Source organism: Gigantopelta aegis, chromosome 15 (genome assembly GCF_016097555.1).
Source record: "Gigantopelta aegis isolate Gae_Host chromosome 15, Gae_host_genome, whole genome shotgun sequence".
NCBI classification, from domain to species: Eukaryota; Metazoa; Mollusca; class Gastropoda; order Neomphalida; family Peltospiridae; genus Gigantopelta; species Gigantopelta aegis.
In genome coordinates, this window is record NC_054713.1 from 38,235,379 (window position 1) to 38,257,169 (window position 21,791).

Below are 21,791 nucleotides of genomic sequence, written 5' to 3' on the forward strand. Positions count from 1 at the left end.
TGATACAAAGTGTGCATAGAAGGATATGTTTTATTTAACGACGCACTCAAAACATTTTATTTACGGTTATATGGCGTCGGACATATGGTTAAGGACCACACAGATATCGAGGGAGGAAACCCGCTGTCGCCACTTCATGGGCTACTCTTTTCGATTAGCAGCAAGGGATATTTTATATGCACCATCCCATAGACAGAATAGCACATACCACGGCCTTTGATGTACCAGTCGTGGTGCACTGGCTGGAGCGAGAAATAGCCCAATGGGCCAACTGACGGGGATCGATCCCAAACCGACCGCGCATCAAGCGAGCGCTTTACCACTGGGCTACGTCTCGCTCCTAAAGTGTGCATAGAGAGTTTTGGTTTGTTTATTTCGGTTCATATTTGCAAGAACAGAAAATTACAAAAACTTATGATTAAATTAATTTGAAAGACTTACCTAATATACCTATTTGAATATTTTCTATACCCGAGATTAAAGTTTTGTTTAACAACACCACTAGAGCACTTCGATTTATTAATCATCCGCTATTGGATGTCAAACATTTGGTAATTGTGACATATAGTCATGGAGAGGAAACTCTCTATATGTTTTAATTAGTAGCAAGGGATCTTTTATATGCACCATCCCACATACAGGATAGCATATACCACAGCCTTTCACATACCAGTTTTGGTGCACTGGCTGGAGCGAGAAATAGCCCAATGGGCTCACTGACGGGGATCGATCCCAGGCCGACCGCGCATCAGGCGAGCGCCATACCACTAGGCTACGTTCCGCCCCTTCAGGGTTGTAGGTTAGTGATTAGTGGTTAGTTGTTAGTGAGAGAGAAGACGGTGTAGTGGCCTTACACCTAGCCACTGAGTCGTTAAAACTCGTTCTGGTTGGGAGCCGGTACCGGGAGTTGAACCCAGTATCTACCAGTTTTACGTCTGAGGCCGGTTGGTAAGGAATTATGTTTACTGAATGTATAGACAGTTGGAAGGATGGGGTGGGGCCTTTCAAGTCCATTTGCTGTCATTTTGTTATTTTTTAAAATTATCTTTACCATATGATGTTTTAGTGTTTATTTCAGTAATTAAAGCGACAGACCCTAGTTTTTAAACACTACAGCATATTTTTCACTATTAGAGCCGTTTTTAATAATTGAAATCAAATATTACTTAAATTGTATTGTTTAGATTATTAATTTCTGTACATCCGAAGTTTCTCTGGTCATCATGGTCTTTCTAATACCACGAAATGCATTTTTCATATTTTCAAAATGCACGTACGTCTAATAAATATCTGTAACGGAGACGAGCTCTGGTCTATATTTACGGATATTTCACCGTTTATCGACATAGACTCTTGTTTAACTTTATTGTAACTTTATCCAAATGTGTTACAGGCTAGTACATAAACCAAACTTAAGTGTCTATTTTCACGGGTTAGAACTAGGGTATACGACTTTAAATTTTTCAGAGTCGACTGCAGACGTTTTAAAAAATGGCGAGCGCTTTACTCCTGGGCTACGTCCCACCCCGATAATTGGGTCAAATGCGTTGAGGTAAAGGATGATTATATTGAAAAGAAATATAGAAATATTTGGTCTGTCATTTCTTTCAGTATCTAGTAGAACTATGACCCTAAGCAGAAAAGTAGTGCGTGAGGTCCAAGGTTTAAATCTGATTAGTTTATCGAAATACGAAGGTACAAACAAAAAACAAAACAAATAAATAACAATAACAATAAAAGCTCTGTTTAATTAATCAAATTTCCATAAATTACATAGTTTAATGGTTATCGAGATACGAAGGCGCAAACAACAAATTAATAATAATAATAATAATAATAATAATAATAAGAAGAAGAAGAAGAAGAAGAAGAAGAAGAAGAAGAAGAAGAAGAAGAAGAAGAAGAAGAAAATAACAATAAAAACAAAACTAAACAATAATCAATCAAATGTCCATAAATTTAATTTAATTATTTATATTTTAATGGTAATCGAGATGTGAAGGTAAACAAAAAATAAATAAATTGAATAATAAATAACAATAACAAACCACATTTAATCAAATTTCCAAAACAAAAATAAAATTTAATTATTTATATTTTAATGATTGAAATGTATTGGACGTGTTGGTGTGTGTGCTGTATTATACATTATTTTATACAGTGATTTACCATGGGACTAGATCGATCCCCGTCCCCATTGGGCTATTTCTCGTCCAAGCCAGAGCACAACGACTTGTATATCTATCCTGCCTGTGGGATGGTGCATATAAAATTACTACTAATGAAAAATATAGCGGTTTTCCACTCTAACACTATGTCTCAAAATTACCAAATGTTTGACATTCAATAGCCGATGATTAATAAATGATGTTACAATATGATGAGGCGAGATTGTGAGTTTATTAAAACAGTAGCTGTGTTTCTGTTTTGCATTGAAATATGATGTTGTAATATTTTGAGGAACATCTTTGATTTTATTAAAGTTGTAGGAGTGTTTATATTTTGCAGTAGTAAATGGTGTTACAGTATGTTAAGACAGGATTGTTAGTTTATTGAAAACTGTAGATACGTTTGTATTTTGCTTCAGTAAATGTTACATTATGGTTTCAAGAAATTCTGTCTTTAAAATACATGTATAACGGAAAGACCTGAGCTGAGTTCAGCCAGGCCGAGCAGAAAAACGTCCGCTAGACTGGTTTATGCGATTCGTGGTAAACTAAATGGCTACGTCGGGAACCAATCAAATATTTCGCGAACGTTAGCGAAACGTTAGCTTGCTGAACTTTGGGCTACGTGCAGTAAGCCATCGGATTCGAAACTGAAAATGAAAATTAAATCAAAGCGAGGGCGTCTTGAGGTTGCACAGATAAAAACAAGACCTTCTGGACCAAACTAAACATGAAATGAAAAGACTGTGTATCATACGTGCATTGCATACTATCGGGATAAACATTTATAGGCTGTGTAGAGGGATTTACACAGATCGATTTGAAATTAATGCGCGCGCCTTCGGGTCACCGGGAAACTAATCAATAGCTTCCGGGTCATAGCCTGGGGTGGGTGCACTGACAGATGTAAAACAGATGAAAATAATAGATAATAGTAAGATGTGACAGCATGCAATTCACTTTAGAATTAATTGAACATGATAATATTTGACGTTCAGAGAACTATTGGCCTCAGACACGCATTACACATTGTATGTGAACACAGCGAAGCACGTTAGAGCGAAACCCTTCACACATGCGTGTCTAAAGCGGTTATGTGGTTGATCCCTCAATCATCATTTTTTCTAATTCCATGTGCATAAAATATGAAATAATAATCGAATTATTTCCTTAAGAACGGCGGTGGGACGTAGCCCAGTGGTAAATCGCTCGCTTGATGCGAGGTCGATCTAGGATCGAACCTCGTTGGTGGGTCTATTGGGCTAGTTCTTATTACAGCCAGTGCACCATGCCTGCCATACCAAAGGCCGTGGTATGTACTACCTTATCTGTGGGATGGTGCATATAAAAGATCCCTTTGCTACTAATGGGGAAATGTAGCGGGTTTCCTCCCCAAGATTATATGTCAAACTTACCGAATGTTTGACATCCAATAGTCGATGATTAATAAATAAATGTGCTCTAGTGGTGTCGTTAAACAAAACAACTTTAACTTTCTCCAAGAAATTAATACACGTCACAAGTATGTGTTACAGAAACAGAGAGGATCGACTATAAGGCCAGTGCGTGCTAGACTGGTTTTTCCGCCTAAAGCTTCAGTCACAAATGCACTGGTCGCACTGGGGTGGGGTGTGGGTGGGTGGTAACCGTAAGGCGTCCTTGCGTCCGCGACATCGGGAAAGAATCGTAGGGTTCTCCCAAAAATCTTTGCCATGGTCACATTAGATACGGTGTGTTTACGGGGACACATTTTTGAGGCCACCGTAAGGTCACCGTACGATGCCCGTACGTTCTCCCAACATCGTAGGGGCATCGTGTGCACAGGCACTTGACACAGATTAGTATACACGAATAAAATTCAAAAATTGTTGTATATCGATAAATTTGATATATTTCCCCAATATTTTGCTCATACTCTCTTCAAACATGACAAATTTATTGCCACTTAACGTGTTTACCACGAATCGCATAAACCAGTCTAGCGGACGTTTTCCTGCTCGGCCTGGCTGAACTCAGCTCAGGTCTTTCCGTTATACATGTATTTTAAAGACAGAATTTCTTGAAACCATAATGTAACATTTACTGAAGCAAAATACAAACGTATCTACAGTTTTCAATAAACTAACAATCCTGTCTTAACATACTGTAACACCATTTACTACTGCAAAATATAAACACTCCTACAACTTTAATAAAATCAAAAATGTTCCTCAAAATATTACAACATCATATTTCAATGCAAAACAGAAACACAGCTACTGTTTTAATAAACTCACAATCTCGCCTCATCATATTGTAACATCATTTATTAATCATCGGCTATTGAATGTCAAACATTTGGTAATTTTGACACATAGTGTTAGAGTGGAAAACCGCTATATTTTTCATTAGTAGTAATTTTATATGCACCATCCCACAGGCAGGATAGATATACCAGTCGTTGTGCTCTGGCTTGGACGAGAAATAGCCCAATGGGGACGGGGATCGATCTAGTCCCATGGTAAATCATATACCAAAAATTTCGATCCCTACTATATAAAAGATACAAGGTATGTCACTCGCCATTTTGGTGCGATTTTCTTATTTCTCAAATATCAATTGTTTACGAAATAATCGACTACATGCTAAAACCCTGTATAACAGAAGACGCAAAATATCAAAGCAGATCGTGTTGTATACTTACACATTTTTCGTTCACTTTATTTTTTCTGCAATCAAATTAAATAATGGACACGATACCTAAAAACATTTTGTCGAGCACGGAAGTTGTGGAAGTTACGCGTCAAAATTCGGGCAAAATCATTTCATTGGTTGATGACGTAACAAACTTTTTAGAAAACAAAGACGAATATAGCATTCAACACGTGTATTTGTTTATAAACATGTTCGACACATGGCCATCATATTAACATATATTCGTCTTTGTTTTATAAACGTTTGTTAAGTTATTGACCAATAAGATGAGCTGGAACATTCTGTCCGAATTTTTACCTTTAACTACCACAACTTCCGTGCTCGACAGAATGTTTTTAGGTATCAAAGAAAGAAATAAAGAAATGTTTTATTTAACGACGCACTCAACACATTTTATTTACGGTTATATGGCGTCAGACTAATGGTTAAGGACCACACAGAGTTTTGAGAGGAAACCCGCTGTCGCCACTACATTAGCAGCAAAGGATCTTTTATTTGCGCTTCCCACAGGCAGGATAGCACAAACCATGGCCTTTGTTGAACCAGTTATGGATCACTGGTCGGTGCAAGTGGTTTACACCTACCCATTGAGCCTTGCGGAGCACTCACTCAGGGTTTGGAGTCGGTATCTGGATTAAAAATCCCATGCCTCGACTGGGATCCGAACCCAGTACCTACCAGCCTGTAGACCGATGGCCTGCCACGACGCCACCGAGGACGGTGGGTTTTTTTAGTTTTTTTTGGTTTGTTTAGGTATCATGTCCATTATTTAATTTGATTGCAGAAAAAATAAAGTGAATGAAAAATGTGTAAGTATACAACACGATCTACTTTGATATTTTGCGTCTTCTGCTATACAGGGTTTTAGCATGTAGTCGATTATTTCGTAAACAATTGATATTTGAGAAATAAGAAAAATGGCAAGTGACGTACCTTGTATCTTTTATATAGTAGGGATCGAATTTTTTGGTATATGTCAATATACGTTAAGTGGCAATAAATTTGTCATGTATGAAGAGAGTATGAGCAAAATATTGGGGAAATATATCAAATTTACCGATATACAACAAATTTTGAATTTTATTCATGTATACTAATCTGTGTCAAGTGCCTGTGATCGTGTTGCCTCCCTGCGATGTCTCCAGATACCACAGGGTCACCTCAAGGCCGCAAATTTGCCCCTACGATATGTCTGCGGTGGGTTTCTGATTTTAAAAATCGTACGGTCTTCAAGAAATTATAATTCCGCATTAAAAGTTTCCGATGACCCTACGATGCCCCAAAATTGGCCACAAACTCAACGATGTCAGTAGGATGTCACCGATGCTGGTAGGATATTCGTAGGATATCGTCAAAAACACACATCGTACGGGCATCTTACCCACTTACGATGCATTTGTGACTGAGGAATAAGTTAAATGAATGTGCTATTATAGAACACGGTAGTTCCAAACTGTTAGTAGGGGATTGTTCTTCTGAACAAGCTACTGGTGCCCAGAAATAGATAGTCTAAACCAGAAACGGAAAATTTCAACCAGAAGAATCGGATTTGCTTTTTATAGGAGTATGCACCTTTAAGAGTTCAAATCATAAATGAGCCGTACAAGTATCATACACGTTCACGCTTAGCCTTTCCCAGTTCTAGAAACGACAGAAAGATTAATCCAAAATGTCACAGGAAATACCTCAGGGTATCCGCGGTTTCGAATGTATTCTCGCTGAACCTGCCGCCGGAATCTTATAAGCAGCTCGCGGTCTGTTTTGCTAATAATCGTCGTGTTTTGCTTTTCCTTTATATAATGCTGAAATACACAGGGATTATTATACATATCTTTCTCTCTCTCTATCTATCTATCTATCTATCTATGTATTTCTATCTTTATTTCTCTCTCTCTCTCTCTCTCTCTCTCTCTCTCTCTCTCTCTCTCTCTCTCTCTCTCTCTCTCTCTCTCTCTATCTCTCTCTCTATCTTTCTTTCGCTCTCTCACCTCTCTCTCTCAACAACAGAAGTCACTATGTGGATTGTAGATTGTTATTTCTAACTCCAACATGTAACATTAAGTTATGATTATGAAACAAAACTCTTAATTACACTAATGTCACTCTGATCTCCCAGTAGTCTGTGTGTTGCCACCTATTCTCTCAGTTTCTGACGTCCATGGGTACAGGACCCTTATTTATGGGACACATACTAAACACGCAACCACGTAGAGGTATATATTTGCCATGGCATACCCGTTAAGATTTCCTGCAATAAACCCAAGGCAACAGTTAAAATATTTTTGTTTGCTCGTAAAATATTATTATTGCATGGTTGGTCTGATTGGCAGTTCGCCAACTAAGTAGAGCCCATGTTAATGGTTAAATAGCAGACGTCAGATTACCAATTAATTAATTCTTAATGTAGGCCTACATGTAAAATATAAATATATAAACTGTATTGTTATAAAGTTGAAACTGTAGGACTGTGACAATATAAGAATACACGACCCTTCCGTGGGCTCTCTCTCTCTCTCTCTCTCTCTCTCTCTCTCTATATATATATATATATATATATATATATATATATATATCCATGCGTCCCTGTCTCTCTTCTATCTGTGTCTCTGTATCTCTCTCCGTCTCTCTTCTATCTACCTCTTTCTCTCTCTCTCTCTCTCTCTCTCTCTCTCTCTCTCTCTCTCTATCTATCTTCCCTTTCTCTCTCTCTCTCTCTCTCTCTCTCTCTCTCTCTCTCTCTCTCTCTCTCTCTCTCTCTCTCTCCCTATCTTTGTCTTAGAAAACCCAATTCTCCATGCAATTTCGTTAAGAGTATTTTGATTATTTTCGGATTTATTCAATCCACTCTGTAGCGGTTTTTAAATAGGTGGAAACATGCATTTCTCATCATAAAGGGCGATGGCGGTGCATAAATCACTGGTCCGCACACAGTGGGCCACATCAAACACTGGTCACGGGGGAGCAGTTTGGGTAAGATCGGGCGATTTTAACTTGCTAGCTTGACTTTTGTGTGCACTCTGCGTGTGCTCCTGCTTTTTTGTTCAATCGATTGCTCCGCGGCAGTTGCTGAATATTATTTGGATTGGACTAGGAAGTTTAATTGTTAGTTATCAGGCTCGAGTCCCGGTATAAGTCCAACCTTAGTACATGTATGGATTACAATATCGACTTTATCTCATTAAAGGGACATTCCTGAGTTTGCTGCACTTTTTAAGATGTTATTGACCTACAGAGACTTTTAAACGATTGTAATTACATATCAAATATATTTTTCTGCATAAAATATTAGTGGCTGTATATTAAACGTGTTTCTGATCGTGCTAATGTTTGTACTAGGCTACATTTCATCTTATTTCTTAAAATATAGTGTGTTTTTTCGCACGTACGAAATTACTTGAAGACAAAATCCAGTTTGGGCTTTTTACAAATATTAAGACGACCAGAAACACATTGAATATACAGACACTTATATTCTAAACAAGAAAATATATTTAATATTCAAGTTTAATAGTAGAAATATTTTATTAGTCGGAAATATCTTACAATGCAGCAAACTCAGGAATGTCTCTTTAAGCGTGTTGGGTCCGTTTGAAAGGTATCTTTATGTTTTATCTCTAGATAGCTTGCGAAACAGAGAGAAAGAAAGAAACAGAGAACATAGGCGTACGGGCTCCCAGTGGGTAGGGGGGAGGGGGACAAGTTGATTTTTGCCCGAAGTAAACGAAAATACCCGAATCTGTATAGCAATGTTAGTTGTTGTTTTTTTCATATAATATTACGGCCAAACAGCTAAATAGGGTTACAAACAATTCACTACGTAGGCCTACTTTTACATGGATTACAAACAATATTGTGGGTAGAATGATGGAAAGACATGACGAAATGGTTTCAGGCCAGATAATTTCCCCCGGATATCTCTTGGTTTGTTGGGGGGGGGGGGGGGGGGTGCCCGAATTTGAGGATTTGCTCCAGCTCCACCCCTGTCTCGTACGCTTATGACCATAGGTGTTCTTTTTGAACGTTGAAGTCCCTCCCTAGAAAAATCCAGAAGCCACAGCCGGTTGTGACGTAATCTGGTTACGACATACAGACTGGTGCTTCTCTGTATTACGTCTCGCAGTCTACTTAACTGGTTGCCGGTTATATTCCCGTTTCCGGAGTATTCACACGGCTCCAGTACAAACAGCCAATATTCCTCGACGCTCACGTTGCTCGTGTTAATACGCTCCCACTTAATTAAATCTCGTATTAGCTAAATCAGAGTCATTTCCATCCCGACAATGCCACATCGTGTCCTCTTTTAATCTTCTGAAGTGGTATTAAACGAGAAAAATGTCCCAGGAGACTGAAACAACAAATTAAAAATAGAGAGAAAAGTAAAGAAACAAGGTATTATTTTTTTGGTATTTTTTTTCGCGCAATTAAGGAGTAGTGTCGTTTCATTTTCCCACAAGCCAGGCGTGACGTTTCGTCTTCTACAAGAGTTAAGTGCTGCACATTCCGCCTACAAGCCACTTACTACACTGTAACCCACTTAATCTGGGCATCGAGCGGTGTCGACAGTTTTAATTGTTTGATGGCGATGGTGGCTCCCCCTGGGTGTTTAGCAAGACATGCATATGGCGCCCCGAGCTCCTGGAAATTAGTCCCTCGACTGATACACAGTTAGTTACGCGGCTTAGATAAGATACGCTTGTACGAAACTGCTCTTACTAGTTTGTTACGCGATAATAGATTGGCCCATGCTAAATCACTGGTCATGTTGTTAGTTACGCAGTAATTTATTGTAGATCTTCAAAACGATGTTTGCCAATAATAATAATAATAATGAGATCGATGTATAGGGCGCACCCCCGGGACCTGTTTTGTAGGGTTGGGGGTGGGAGGGGGGGTGGTGGGGGCGGGTCGACGGGACGTAGCCCAGTGGTAAAGCGCGTTAGGATCGATATTCGTCGATGGGCCCATTCGTTCCAATCTTCTTCTTCTTCTGCGTTCAATCAAGATTTGGCCGTATTAGATCAATAATCCGGATGTGATGACGAAATGTGGCATCTTCCGGAAGTCGTCAAGAAGTCCCAAGAGTTTGATATTGAGGGGTGTGTCTTGTGTCCAAACTTTCTGACGGTTCTCTTCCAGATGTGGGCAGTTTTGTAGGATGTTCCAACCAATGTTCTACAAATGCTGTTACAAAAGTCGTGGTATGTTGTACATTAAACAGATCCCTTGCTGCTGAATGAAAAGAGTAGCCTTTGCAGTGACTATAGCGGGTTTTCTCTCTTACTATCAGTGTGTTCCAACGCAATACAAGTTCAAGTTTGGTTTGTTTAACAACACCATTAGAGCACATTGATTAATTAATCATCGGCTATTGGATGTCAAACATTTGGTAATTCTGAAAGACAGACAGGAAAGCACATACCACGGCCTTTGACCAGTTGTAGTGCACTGATTGGAACGAGAAAAAACCCCAATCAGTTGAATGGATACACCGAAGTGGTTCGATCCTTCGACGCAAGCACCTCAAGCCAGCACTCAACCGATTGAGCTAAATCGACCCTACCCCCCCCCCCCCCCCCCCCCCCCCCCCCCCGATGCAATATAACAATAAATTGAAATATATTGAGTGCGTCGTTAAATAAAACATTTTTTCCGCTCCTTTAGATGTAGTTAATCATTAGCAGTGAATTGACACCTGTTGCCATTCTACTGTAGTATGTAATTAAAGTGGCGAAGCAAAATGTCACATGAGAGTTAAATACGCGAAACACATGGTATTTTAGACCAAATTTAATCAATTATTAGAAGCGCTATGTCCGTATAGCATTACAGCGATGTAATGTGGGGTTGAATAACAGTACTGTGTCACTGAACGTTTGTATGTCAGTGGCATGGTTAACTTTCTAATACTATGGATGAGGCTTTTGTTGCATTCAGTATTTCAGACAGGACATAGCCCAGTGGGAAAGCGCTCGCTTGATGCGCGGTTAGTCTAAGGTCGATCCCCCTCGTCCCAGCCTGTGCACCACGGCTGGTATATCAAAGGCTGTGGTATGTGCTATCCTATTTGTGGGATGGTGCATATATAAGATCCCTTGCTGCTAATGGGAAAATGTAGCGGGTTTCCTCTCTAAGATTATATGTCCAAATTACCAAATGTTTGATATCCACTAGCCGATGTCATGATGATTAATAAATCAATGTGGTGTCGTTAAACAATAAACTGTTACTGTTTGCATGTTCCTTATTTCTTTCTACCAGTCTAAATATCGCGGACAGACAGACAGACAGACAGACAGACAGACAGACAGATAGACAGACAGACACATACACATACATACAGACAGACAGACATACAGACAGACAGACAGACAGACAGACAGACAGACAGACAGACAGGCAGACAGACACACACACACACACAGACAGACAGACAGACAGACAGACACACAGACAGACAGGCAGACAGACAGACAAGTTACTCCAGAAGACGACAATAGAAAGCGATAAATGAAATATAAATGCTCATATAGATTGGGTGCGGCGCGTGCGTGCGGTCCGGTCCGATTGTTGCGCCTGATGTGTCTACGGCTTGCATCTTTGGCATATACACCGCATACGATTATTTCACCGCGGCTGGCCGCATGTGGTTTGCAGACGCATGCATCACACACATCCAGTTTAGATGCTCTCATCCAGTCTGTATGAGTCTGGAGTCGCAGGTGATTGAAGATTCGTGGACATTGGCCGGTCATTGAATGGCTGTATCCAATTTCCGGACGTGGCTATAGTGTAACCGTTTGGGCTGCAGATGGTACTGCAAGTTAATTATACTACGACATCAGTGACACAATCCGTTTGAACCTGTTTTATTACACGCAAATTGTCTGGTGATAATTTGGTGAGAGCAGTGACACATTTTACTTAGTGAAGTAGTGTCAATGACATCATCAGCAATATTGGCTTCATGTTTGGTAAGCACTTGACTCACGTTTTAATTAAAGTATGACGTCAGTTTAAACCTCTTCTATTACACGCAAATTGTCTGGCCCTAATTTGAAGACATTGACGCTTTTCTACTTATTAGACTGGTGATAATGGCAGCAACATCAGCAACATTGGCGATATGTTTGTTAAGCACTTAACTCACTTGCTAATTATAGCATGACATCAGTTTACACCTGTTTTATTCAAAGCAAATAGTCTGGTCATTATTTGGTGAGGACGATGGAAATTCTTGATTACTAAGTGGATGGTAATAACGACAACATGAGCGGCATTGGCTGCATGTCTGTCCACTGTCCACCAGTTGACTCGCTTGATAGTTATAGTATGACATCAGTTTAAACTCTTTCATTAAAAGCAAACAGTCTGGTCATTATTTGGTGAATTTCTTCTTCTTCTTCTTCTTCTTCTTCTTCTTCGCTCTCTCTCTCTCTCTCTCTCTCTCTCTCTCTCTCTCTCTCTCTCTCTCTCTCTCTCTCTCTCTCTCTCTCTCTCTCTGTCTCACTCTGTCTCGCTATGTCCCTCAATATGTCTCTCTCTGTCTCTCTCTCTCGCTCTCTCTCTCTCTCTCTCTCTCTCTCTCTCTCTCTCTCTCTCTCTCTCTCGTCTGCCTCTCTTTCTGTCTCTCTCTCTCCATCCATCCCTCCTCTCTCTCTCTCTCTCTCTCTCTCTCTCTCTCTCTCTCTCTCTCTCTCTCTCTCTGTATGCCTCTCTTTCTGTCTCTCTCTCCATCCCTCCCTCCACCCTCTCTCTCTCCCCTCTCTCTCTCTCTCTCTCTCTCTCTCTCTCTCTCTCTCTCTCTATCTCTCTCTCTCTCTCTCTCTCTCTCTCTCTCTCTCTCTCTCTCTCTCTCTCTCTCTCTCTCTCTCTCTCTCTCTCTCTCTCTCTCTCTCTCCAAAATAACAGTATGTCTTAATGTGTTGTGTCTTGAAACATATTTCTTTAAAAAAATTAAACCTTGCAAAATCGTCCAGTACGCAATACAATACAACACAACACAACGCAACGCAACGCAACGCAACGCAACGCAATGCAAAGCAATGCAATGCAATGCAATACAATACAATACAATACAATACAATACAATACAATCTTTATTACAGCTATTGTGTGAGTATACTGGTTAAGGGGACAGATTCCCATTTAATAAAAGAAAGAGAAAGCAAACATGAACTAGTTGTAACAACAGTAAACAACAGAGATTTAATACACAGGTAATAAAGTTTCGGAGACAGAGTTTTCAAAGTAAAGTCTTTGAGAGTTCCTAGACTTATCATACGCATAATACTTTCACTGGTTGAATTTAACACATTGCCCCTAGAATATAATGAAACTCAAGTATGTTGAAAATCAAACATGACAAATTCACATGATGAATGAAAATTCCACATGCGTATTTTTATCATTTGTTTTGTTTTCCCGGTTATGTTTTGTTTGGGCTTTTGGGGTAGGGGGTGTGTTCTTTGTGTGTGTGTGTTTTTTGTTTGTTTTTTTGTGTTTTTTGGGGGGTGGTTTTTTTTTTTGTGTGTATTTTTTTTTGTACTTTTTTTTTTTGGGGGGGGAGGGGGGTGTTGGTTTCTTTTTTCTTCTTTTTTTTTTTTTTTTTTTTTGCTTCGTTTGATCTCATGTATTTTTATATTTTGTATTTTGCAGAATTTCTTGGCATATCCGCGGTTGGGTAGATCGGTAAGTATTTTCTTTTAACTAATGATTGATGTATTTTATTTACCCAACCACCACCCACCACCACCCAAGAATAACACACATACGGAGAAAAGGAGAGACAAATCGACTAACATGCAAACATTATTTCCTTTTCCTTTCATACAATACATAAAGAACACTACACAAAGGGTTGTAAGATACCATTTATCTTAATGGTAAGATACCATTTATCTTAATGGTAAGATACCATTTATCTTATGTAAGATACCATTTATCTTAATGGTAAGATACCATTTATCTTATGTAAGATACCATTTATCTTAATGGTAAGATACCATTTATCTTATGTAAGATACCATTTATCTTAATGGTAAGATACCATTTATCTTAATGGTAAGATACCATTTATCTTATGTAAGATACCATTTATCTTATGTAAGATACCATTTATCTTAATGGTAAGATACCATTTATCTTATGTAAGATACCATTTATCTATATGGTACGATACCATTTATCTCATGGTAAGATACCATTTATCTTAATGGTAAGATACCATTTATCTAAATGGTAAGATACCATTTATCTTAATGGTAAGATACCATTTATCTTAATGGTAAGATACCATTTATCTTAATGGTAAGATACCATTTATCTCATGGTAAGATACCATTTATCTTAATGGTAAGATACCATTTATCTTAATGGTAAGATACCATTTATCTTAATGGTAAGATACCATTTATCTTAATGGTAAGATACCATTTATCTCATGGTAAGATACCATTTATCTTAATGGTAAGATACCATTTATCTTAATGGTAAGATACCATTTATCTTAATGGTAAGATACCATTTATCTTAATGGTAAGATACCATTTATCTTATGTAAGATACCATTTATCTTAATGGTAAGATACCATTTATCTTATGGTAATATACCATTTATCTTAATGGTAAGATACCATTTATCTTAATGGTAAGATACCATTTATGTTATGGTAATCACACACACACGTTTCAGCTATCTAGGCTGTTTGTCTATGACAGGTGCTTAGTTGTTAGTTATTAGAAAAGGTGGTGAAGTGGCTTTACACGTACCCAGTGAGTGGTTTAAAAGTCGCTCTGGGTGGTTGTCGGTACCGTGTTGCGAACCCAGTACCTTACCAGCCTTGAACTCCATGGCATAACCACGACATCACGGAGACCGGTCAGTAACTTTAGGTTGTGTCGCACTTGCTTTCACAGTTTATTCACTACCATTAGGTAATAACGTCTGCATTACAAAAAAAAGAAGAAGAAAACCTGTTGATTATTGGATAATTCACCGCTAATAAGCCAATCACTAACAGGCCAATTAGCGGTAAAGTTGCCGTTATCCTTCCGCCGATAATGACACGATATAACACTCTTTTGTGTTTATTTGAAGGTGTTTCTTTGAGTAGGTGGTGGGGTTTGGAGGGGGGGGGGGTGTGTTGGGGTTTTTTTTGCTTTTTGTTTGCAGGTCTTGGTTTGTTCTTGTTTTGTTGTGGGGGTTTGTTTTTGTGTTGTTGTTTTTTTGTTTTGTTTTTGTTTTTTGGGTTGGGTTTTTTTTTTTTGGTGGGGGGGTATTTATTTATTTTAGATATATATATTTTTTTTTTTTTGGGGGGGTGGGTGGGTGAGGTTGGGGTTGTTTGTTGGGGTTTTGGGGTTTTTTTTTTATATATATATACATATATGCTTTCTAATCCCTCTCAGTCAATGTAATTATTTGTTAAAAATATTGCAGTTGTCTATAAATTAATAATCTCTTTCATATTGGTGCTATACGTGGTTCTCTGATAATAGTTGTAATAATTATGATGAAGTATTAATTCATGTTTATAAATAATTACATGTGTTTTTATGTTTGTATATGAGATATTGGTGCTTTTATGAAAATATCTGTGTTTGAGATATGTGAACTGTGTGTGTGTATGCGTGTGCGTGTATGTTTTAATGCTTGTGTGTGTTTGTGTATGCGTTATCTTTAAAGCGTATACATTTATTTAGGCATTTTACTGATGTATGTAATCTGTTCTTTATGCCAAGTTAACCGTAACTCTCTCTCTCTCTCTCTCTCTCTCTCTCTCTCTCTCTCTCTCTCTCTCTCTCTCTCTCTCTCTCTCTCTCTCTCTCTCTCTCTCTCTCTCTCTCTCAAACACACACACACACACATACACACACAGAACTGAAAATTACTGCTTCATTTGTCACATTATAACTGATTACATAACGTGGATGTTTCTGTTATATATATAATATATATCACATGTATACTATTTTTTACAGTCTGGGCCTCAAAAGCCGGATGTGTCTGATAAATTATTGCAGTCTGTACTGAACGGTCAGTTTTTCGCGCTGCCCAGAGGGCGCCGTATGTCAACAGGACCATCAGTGGTATGCGCCAGGGAGACGCTGTTGTTTGCGCTGCGTTCATTTTATTTCAGCACCATGTTTCATGGAGTATTTTCAAGTGGCATGGTCGTCGGTTTATTATTGTTGTTATTATATTACTATACATATTTTATATATATATATATATATATATACCTCACCCTAACCCCTAAATATAACTCTAATACTAATGCTAAATTCACGACCTTGTACTTTCGCGTTTGCAATGGAAATATTCAATCTCTTCTTTAAAGTTTATTAAATTAAGTAGTAGCAATTCACAATAGAGGATAATAAACGAGTTGCCAGTTATTATCAAATATATATGTCCCGAGTGACATAATTTTCAGAAGGGATATAAATTTGATAATAACTGTTACCATGTTACCAAGTTTGTTATTCTATTTATTACCAAGCTACTCTTCTATAAATGCCTTATTTTTGATATACGTAAATGTACATCTAGCCTATATCAAAACGATGTAAACACACTGTTATGAGTATTGCTTTAACATTGTATTTTAATCACGTTCTTGAATACTTTTCAAAAATTCTGTTCTATTTATATATATAATGAATTGCATTAAAATAACATTTTATTACAAATTTAACAAACGAAATCTCGGGCACAGTACGAATAATATTATTCGGACCGAGTGTATAATTCCGAATGAGCGCGGAATATGACGAAACGAAACATACGAAATGCGTCTATGAATGATCGCTTCTCAAATATTTTATTGTTCTTTTCCCCCATTTTGGGGGGAAGGAAGAAGTCATTTCTTGTACCTTTTTCAATCCTAGATTAGTGCCTGAACTGTTAAAGATGTAATATTACTGGTTGTACGGTTCGTTGTTGGATAACACTGGATTATATATGAAGGTTATATTCGCTTGGGATATTAAACTTCGTTAGCACGTTTTTCTCAGTCCACGCCTGTGGAAATTCCATATCGGTATCCTTGACAAACTTACGTGACTGGAAATATATGTTGGGTGTATGGTCTTTTTTCGGCTGACGTTAACGTTAGCCATAAATGGACGAATGTTTTATCTAGTTGTTTTTATGGGGTGTGTGGGTGTTTTTGTTCCGGGTGGTTTTTGGGGGGTTTTCGGGGGGGGGGGGGGGGTGTGTGTTTATTATCCATATTATTATTATTATTATTATTATTATTAAAACCACCTCAAAATGTTTCACCTACAACTAGGAGACGTCATATTTCAAATGCACAGTCTGAGCTAGGACTGGGGAAGCAACGTCATGTTATGACGTCGCTTCCCAAAATTACGTCATCACACTTGTTATTACACGTGTGCTTCGTATGATTATTATTAACTCGGTTATGTTGACCATGTGGATAATAACAGATCCTTTACTGCTAATGAAAACAATGTAGTGGGTTTTCTCTAAAGATTACGTGTCACAATTGCCAAATGTTTTACACGCAATAGTCAAATGATTAATTAATCAATGTGATCTAGTGGTATCATTAAGAAAACAAATTTCTTAAAGGGACATTCCCGTGTTTGCTGCATTGAAAAATGTAGAATATCAGTGGCTGTATATTAAAGGCATATTGTCACGGATTTAAGAACCTTATATCTCAAAACAATAATAATAAATGAAAATTACATTAATTTTTGGAAACCAAATCAGGCTATTTTATTTCCTTAACTGAACCATGATGGAGTGAAATCCATGTCAACCCTCTTGGCAATATTAGTTTTTGAATTATGGACCATTGCCATAATTCAATTATTTTTACAAAATATCATTAATAAGTGGAGTATGGTGCTTACGTAGATGGTTGAATAAAGTACACTTAGGGACAAATCAAATATATATTTTTACAGGTAATACTTTGTTATGCCATTTAATAGGACAATGATCTGTGACAATATGCCTTTAAGCGTGTTTCTGATCGTTCTAATAGTTGTACTAGGTTAATTTTCATTATATATACTACTCAAAAGAATTTAAGGGTCAAAAATTTATAACCAAAAAAGTTTCAGAGTGTATTAGATTGATGATGTAAACTACACCAAAAATTTAATTTATTGTTCCATATTTACAAAAAAACCCCACAAATAAACGTCACTGTATACAAGAACGTCACATGACATGCTGTCAAAGTTGAAGGTTGTCAAACATGGATTTTACACATTAGAACATTCGTTTAATAGTGTGTGAATCCACCCCTGGCGCGAATACACTCGACACATCGTTGCCTCGTGCTGTTGATCGGACGTCTGAAGAACTCTTGGGGAATGGCCTGCCACTCTGCCATAAGAAGTTGACCCAGATCATGAAGGTTGGCCGGAGGGGCATGGTTATCCCGAACTCTCCTGCCTAATTCGTCCCAGGCGTTCTCTATTGGGGCCACGTCAGGCGAATATGCTGGCCAATCCATCCTGGCGATACCTTGTAGTCTGAGAAAGTCCGTTACCACCCTGGCGCGGTGGGGTCTGGCATTGTCATCCTGCAGAACTGCCCCGCCGCCAATCTGCTGAAGGCCTGGGAGAACCAACGGCCGGATAATCTCATTCAGATAGCGGATTCCATTCAGATTGCCATCCACCACATAGAGGGGGGTCCTGTGGTGGATAGAGATGCCGCCCCACACCATGACGCTGCCACCACCAAACCGGTGACGTTGTCTAACGTTAACGTCAGCGAAGCGCTCCCCAGGACGTCTGTAGACACGAACCCGACCGTCGTTGAACTGGAGACTAAACCTGGACTCATCAGTGAACATCACTCGACCCCACTGAACACGTTGCCACCGCAGATGAAGTGTGCCCCAGTGACGTCTGGCCGTTCTGTGACGTGGTAGGAGTGGTGGTCGAACAGCCTGGCGACGGCAGCGTAGATTATTGGCTCTCAGACGATTGCGTATGGTTTGATCAGACACTCGAGTTCCAGTCGCAGTCCGCAGATTGTCACGTAATCGGCGTGCAGTGGTTGTGCGTTGACGTAGAGCCATATTGGTGATGTAGCGGTCCTCTCTATTTGTAGTGCTTCGGGGTCTTCCCGAACGTGGACGATTTCGAACAGAATTCGTTGCTTGGTACCGTTGCCACAGTCGGCCAACGACTCTCTGACTGACACCAAGTCTCAGAGCAACATTTCTTTGCGTATTGCCATCCTGAAGCCAAGCAATAGCCCTTCCTCGATCTTCGATAGTCAGTTGAAGTCGTACCATTGTCGAATTTGGAGTGTGCACCGTACACAAACGCAAGCTCCAATTATACGGAAATTCAGCATTGGGAACATGGAATACACGTGCAAAGCGTGCAAATGAAGCGCTTTGTGAAAAAAGCAAGTTATGGGCACTTAGCAGACCTTTCGCTTTCGCCCTAATTTCGGTGCAAATGTAAGCATGTTTTCGCCATTAGAACTAGTTGACAGTGTCAATGACAGTGGATTTTAATTCATTTATGGGTTGCTTAGACCCACTTTTGTCAAAATGGAACAATACCATGCGTGACATTATGGTCTAGCTAATATAATTGACATTCAGAAAATAATGTCGAAAATATCGTCTGACCCTTAAATTCTTTTGAGTAGTATTTCCTAAAAAATATTTTTTCGTACATAAGAAATTATTTGAAAACAAAATCCAGTTTGGGCTTCTTACAAATATTAAGACGACCAGAAACACATTGAATATACAGACATTGATATTCTAAACAAGAAAATATATTTAATATGTAAGTTTAATCGTAGAAATATTTTATTAGTCGATAACATCTTAAAACATTGCAGCAAACTCACGAATGTCCCTTTAAACTTGTGCTTTGGTTTATATTTTGCGTTAGTAAATAGGGTCTCCACGAGTACTCGAGTACCAGGGCACGAGTTCTTTCACAGGACTCGAGTACCTGTACAAGAAAGAGTATTCTTATTTAATTATTATTTGTTCATGGCATTTTGCCAAATGCTTGCCGTCGGTTACATTATAAGGCTATAAGACATGGAGAAAAAAAAACATAAGTCGAATGTGTGCAATACAGTGGCATCATTTGGCATCCATGTTCAGCGCTGGAATGAATATGAATTTTATTCTATTTTATTTTATTCTATTTTACTTCATTCCTTAGTCTCATTATTATGTAGTGCAAGTGTCGGGTACTCGGGTCCGGGTCGAGTTTGACACTCGAGTAACCGAGTCCAATATTTTGGACACGTGGAGGCCCTGTTAGTAAACGTATTATATACGATTGAGAATAGAAGGAAATGTATTATTTAACGACGCACTCAACACATTTTATTTACAGTTATGGATTGAGAATAGAGACAGTTTCTTTTAAACAAAAACTGTTTTAAGAGTAAAACGTTTTATTGCAGTCAGATTTCAACTCCGTAATAAAAAAAGAGATTCGGGTAATACAGAAACACATATAAATTTATTAAATTAAATAACGACCAAAACGCGTGCTATCAAGCCCCAATAACCAAACGGATAGCGAGAATCGTTAAAGGAATACGTGTAATAAACTGGAAAGAACCATGCTCGTACGACCACTGTGGAAGATGATAAACATTTAACCTGTGTCCCTTTGACGACAAAACCAATGAAAAGACCTTATCACATCACAGGAAAAATGTCCTTCCGCCATCTGTGGCGTCACATGCAAGCTCGGGGCTTCTTCCTGTTTTGTTTTTTTGGCAGATTACAGACGCAGTTTGGTAATGGATCTTTGCAGTTTCTATCGGTGCTGGGTCCCAAAGGAATGCAGTTTGTGTTCTAACATATAAACGTTGGTGAATCGCGGTATGGTGTCCGTGACACTGGTTTTCACTTAGGTCGTATCGTCTGGCAAAAAGCACCAGAAATCATATTCATTTATGATGCATGTGTTTGGGGAATTGCCTTTATGTGTGACGGACGTTTATTCGACAAGCCCCTTTACTTTTACGACTGTTTTTGGAAGAGGTTATATTTCCAACGTTCCCGCGAAGCTTTGAAAAAAAAAAATAGTCCGGCGCATTTGTGACGCACATAAAACGAAAGGTCCAACTCTGGATTACATTACTGGATATAAAATCTATTATCTAAGAGGTGTTGCTGTTTTAATTGCAGGCGCCTTGGACAGTTTTTCCACTGAGTGGGCTGAATGTATACATTCAATGCATCTAAATAATTGTTAAAACACACGCCGTTTGATCTTAGCGATAGCACGGAATAATGTAGCTAACGAAATCTAGTTTGTGCTACCACATTCGAAAAACCATAACTGGTTCAACAAAGGCCATGGTTTGTGCTATCCTGCATGTAGGAAGCGCAAATAAAAGATCCCTTGCTGCTAATCGGAAAGAGTAGCCCATGTAGTGGCGACAGCGGGTTTCCTCTCAAAAATCTGTGTGGTCCTTAACCATATGTCTGACGCCATATAACCGTAAATAAAATGTGTTGAGTGCGTCGTTAAATAAAACATTTCTTTCTTTCTTTCTTTCTGGTGGATTGCTAGATTTTATCATTTGTCCTTTAGCTGTATAACCACAGAACAGAACAGAACAGAACTTTATTCACTCAGGACACCATCGGTGTTACATTTGAGGTGGTTTACAAACATTTCGGCAGCGAGACAGCTAAATGTGCTGGTGTCTAATTCACAAAACTTGTTTAGGCTCTCTAAAACAACAGCGTATCAGTCTTGTAAGGTTGTTGGGGAGGGGGGGTAGGGGTTGGAGGGGAGTGGGGTTTTTTTGTTGTTGAGGGGTTGTGGGTTTTTTTTAAGGGGTCTTTGCGTTGCGATATCGTAAAGAAACAACAGTTTTGTGCTATCCTGTCTCTTGGATAGTGCAATATAAAAGACCCCGTGCTACTAATGGAAAAATGA

At 38.7% G+C, this 21,791-nt stretch overlaps 1 protein-coding gene across 1 annotated transcript in view; it reads left to right on the forward strand.

The window, feature by feature from the left end:
• The window catches only part of LOC121390103 (small cardioactive peptides-like), a 52,444-nt gene that overhangs the window by 18,934 nt on the left and 11,719 nt on the right, over positions 1–21,791 (forward strand). The window contains exon 2 of the mRNA XM_041521824.1: positions 13,518–13,550. Coding sequence (XP_041377758.1) covers positions 13,518–13,550 — 33 coding nt within the window. The remainder of the gene's footprint in view (positions 1–13,517; positions 13,551–21,791) is intronic.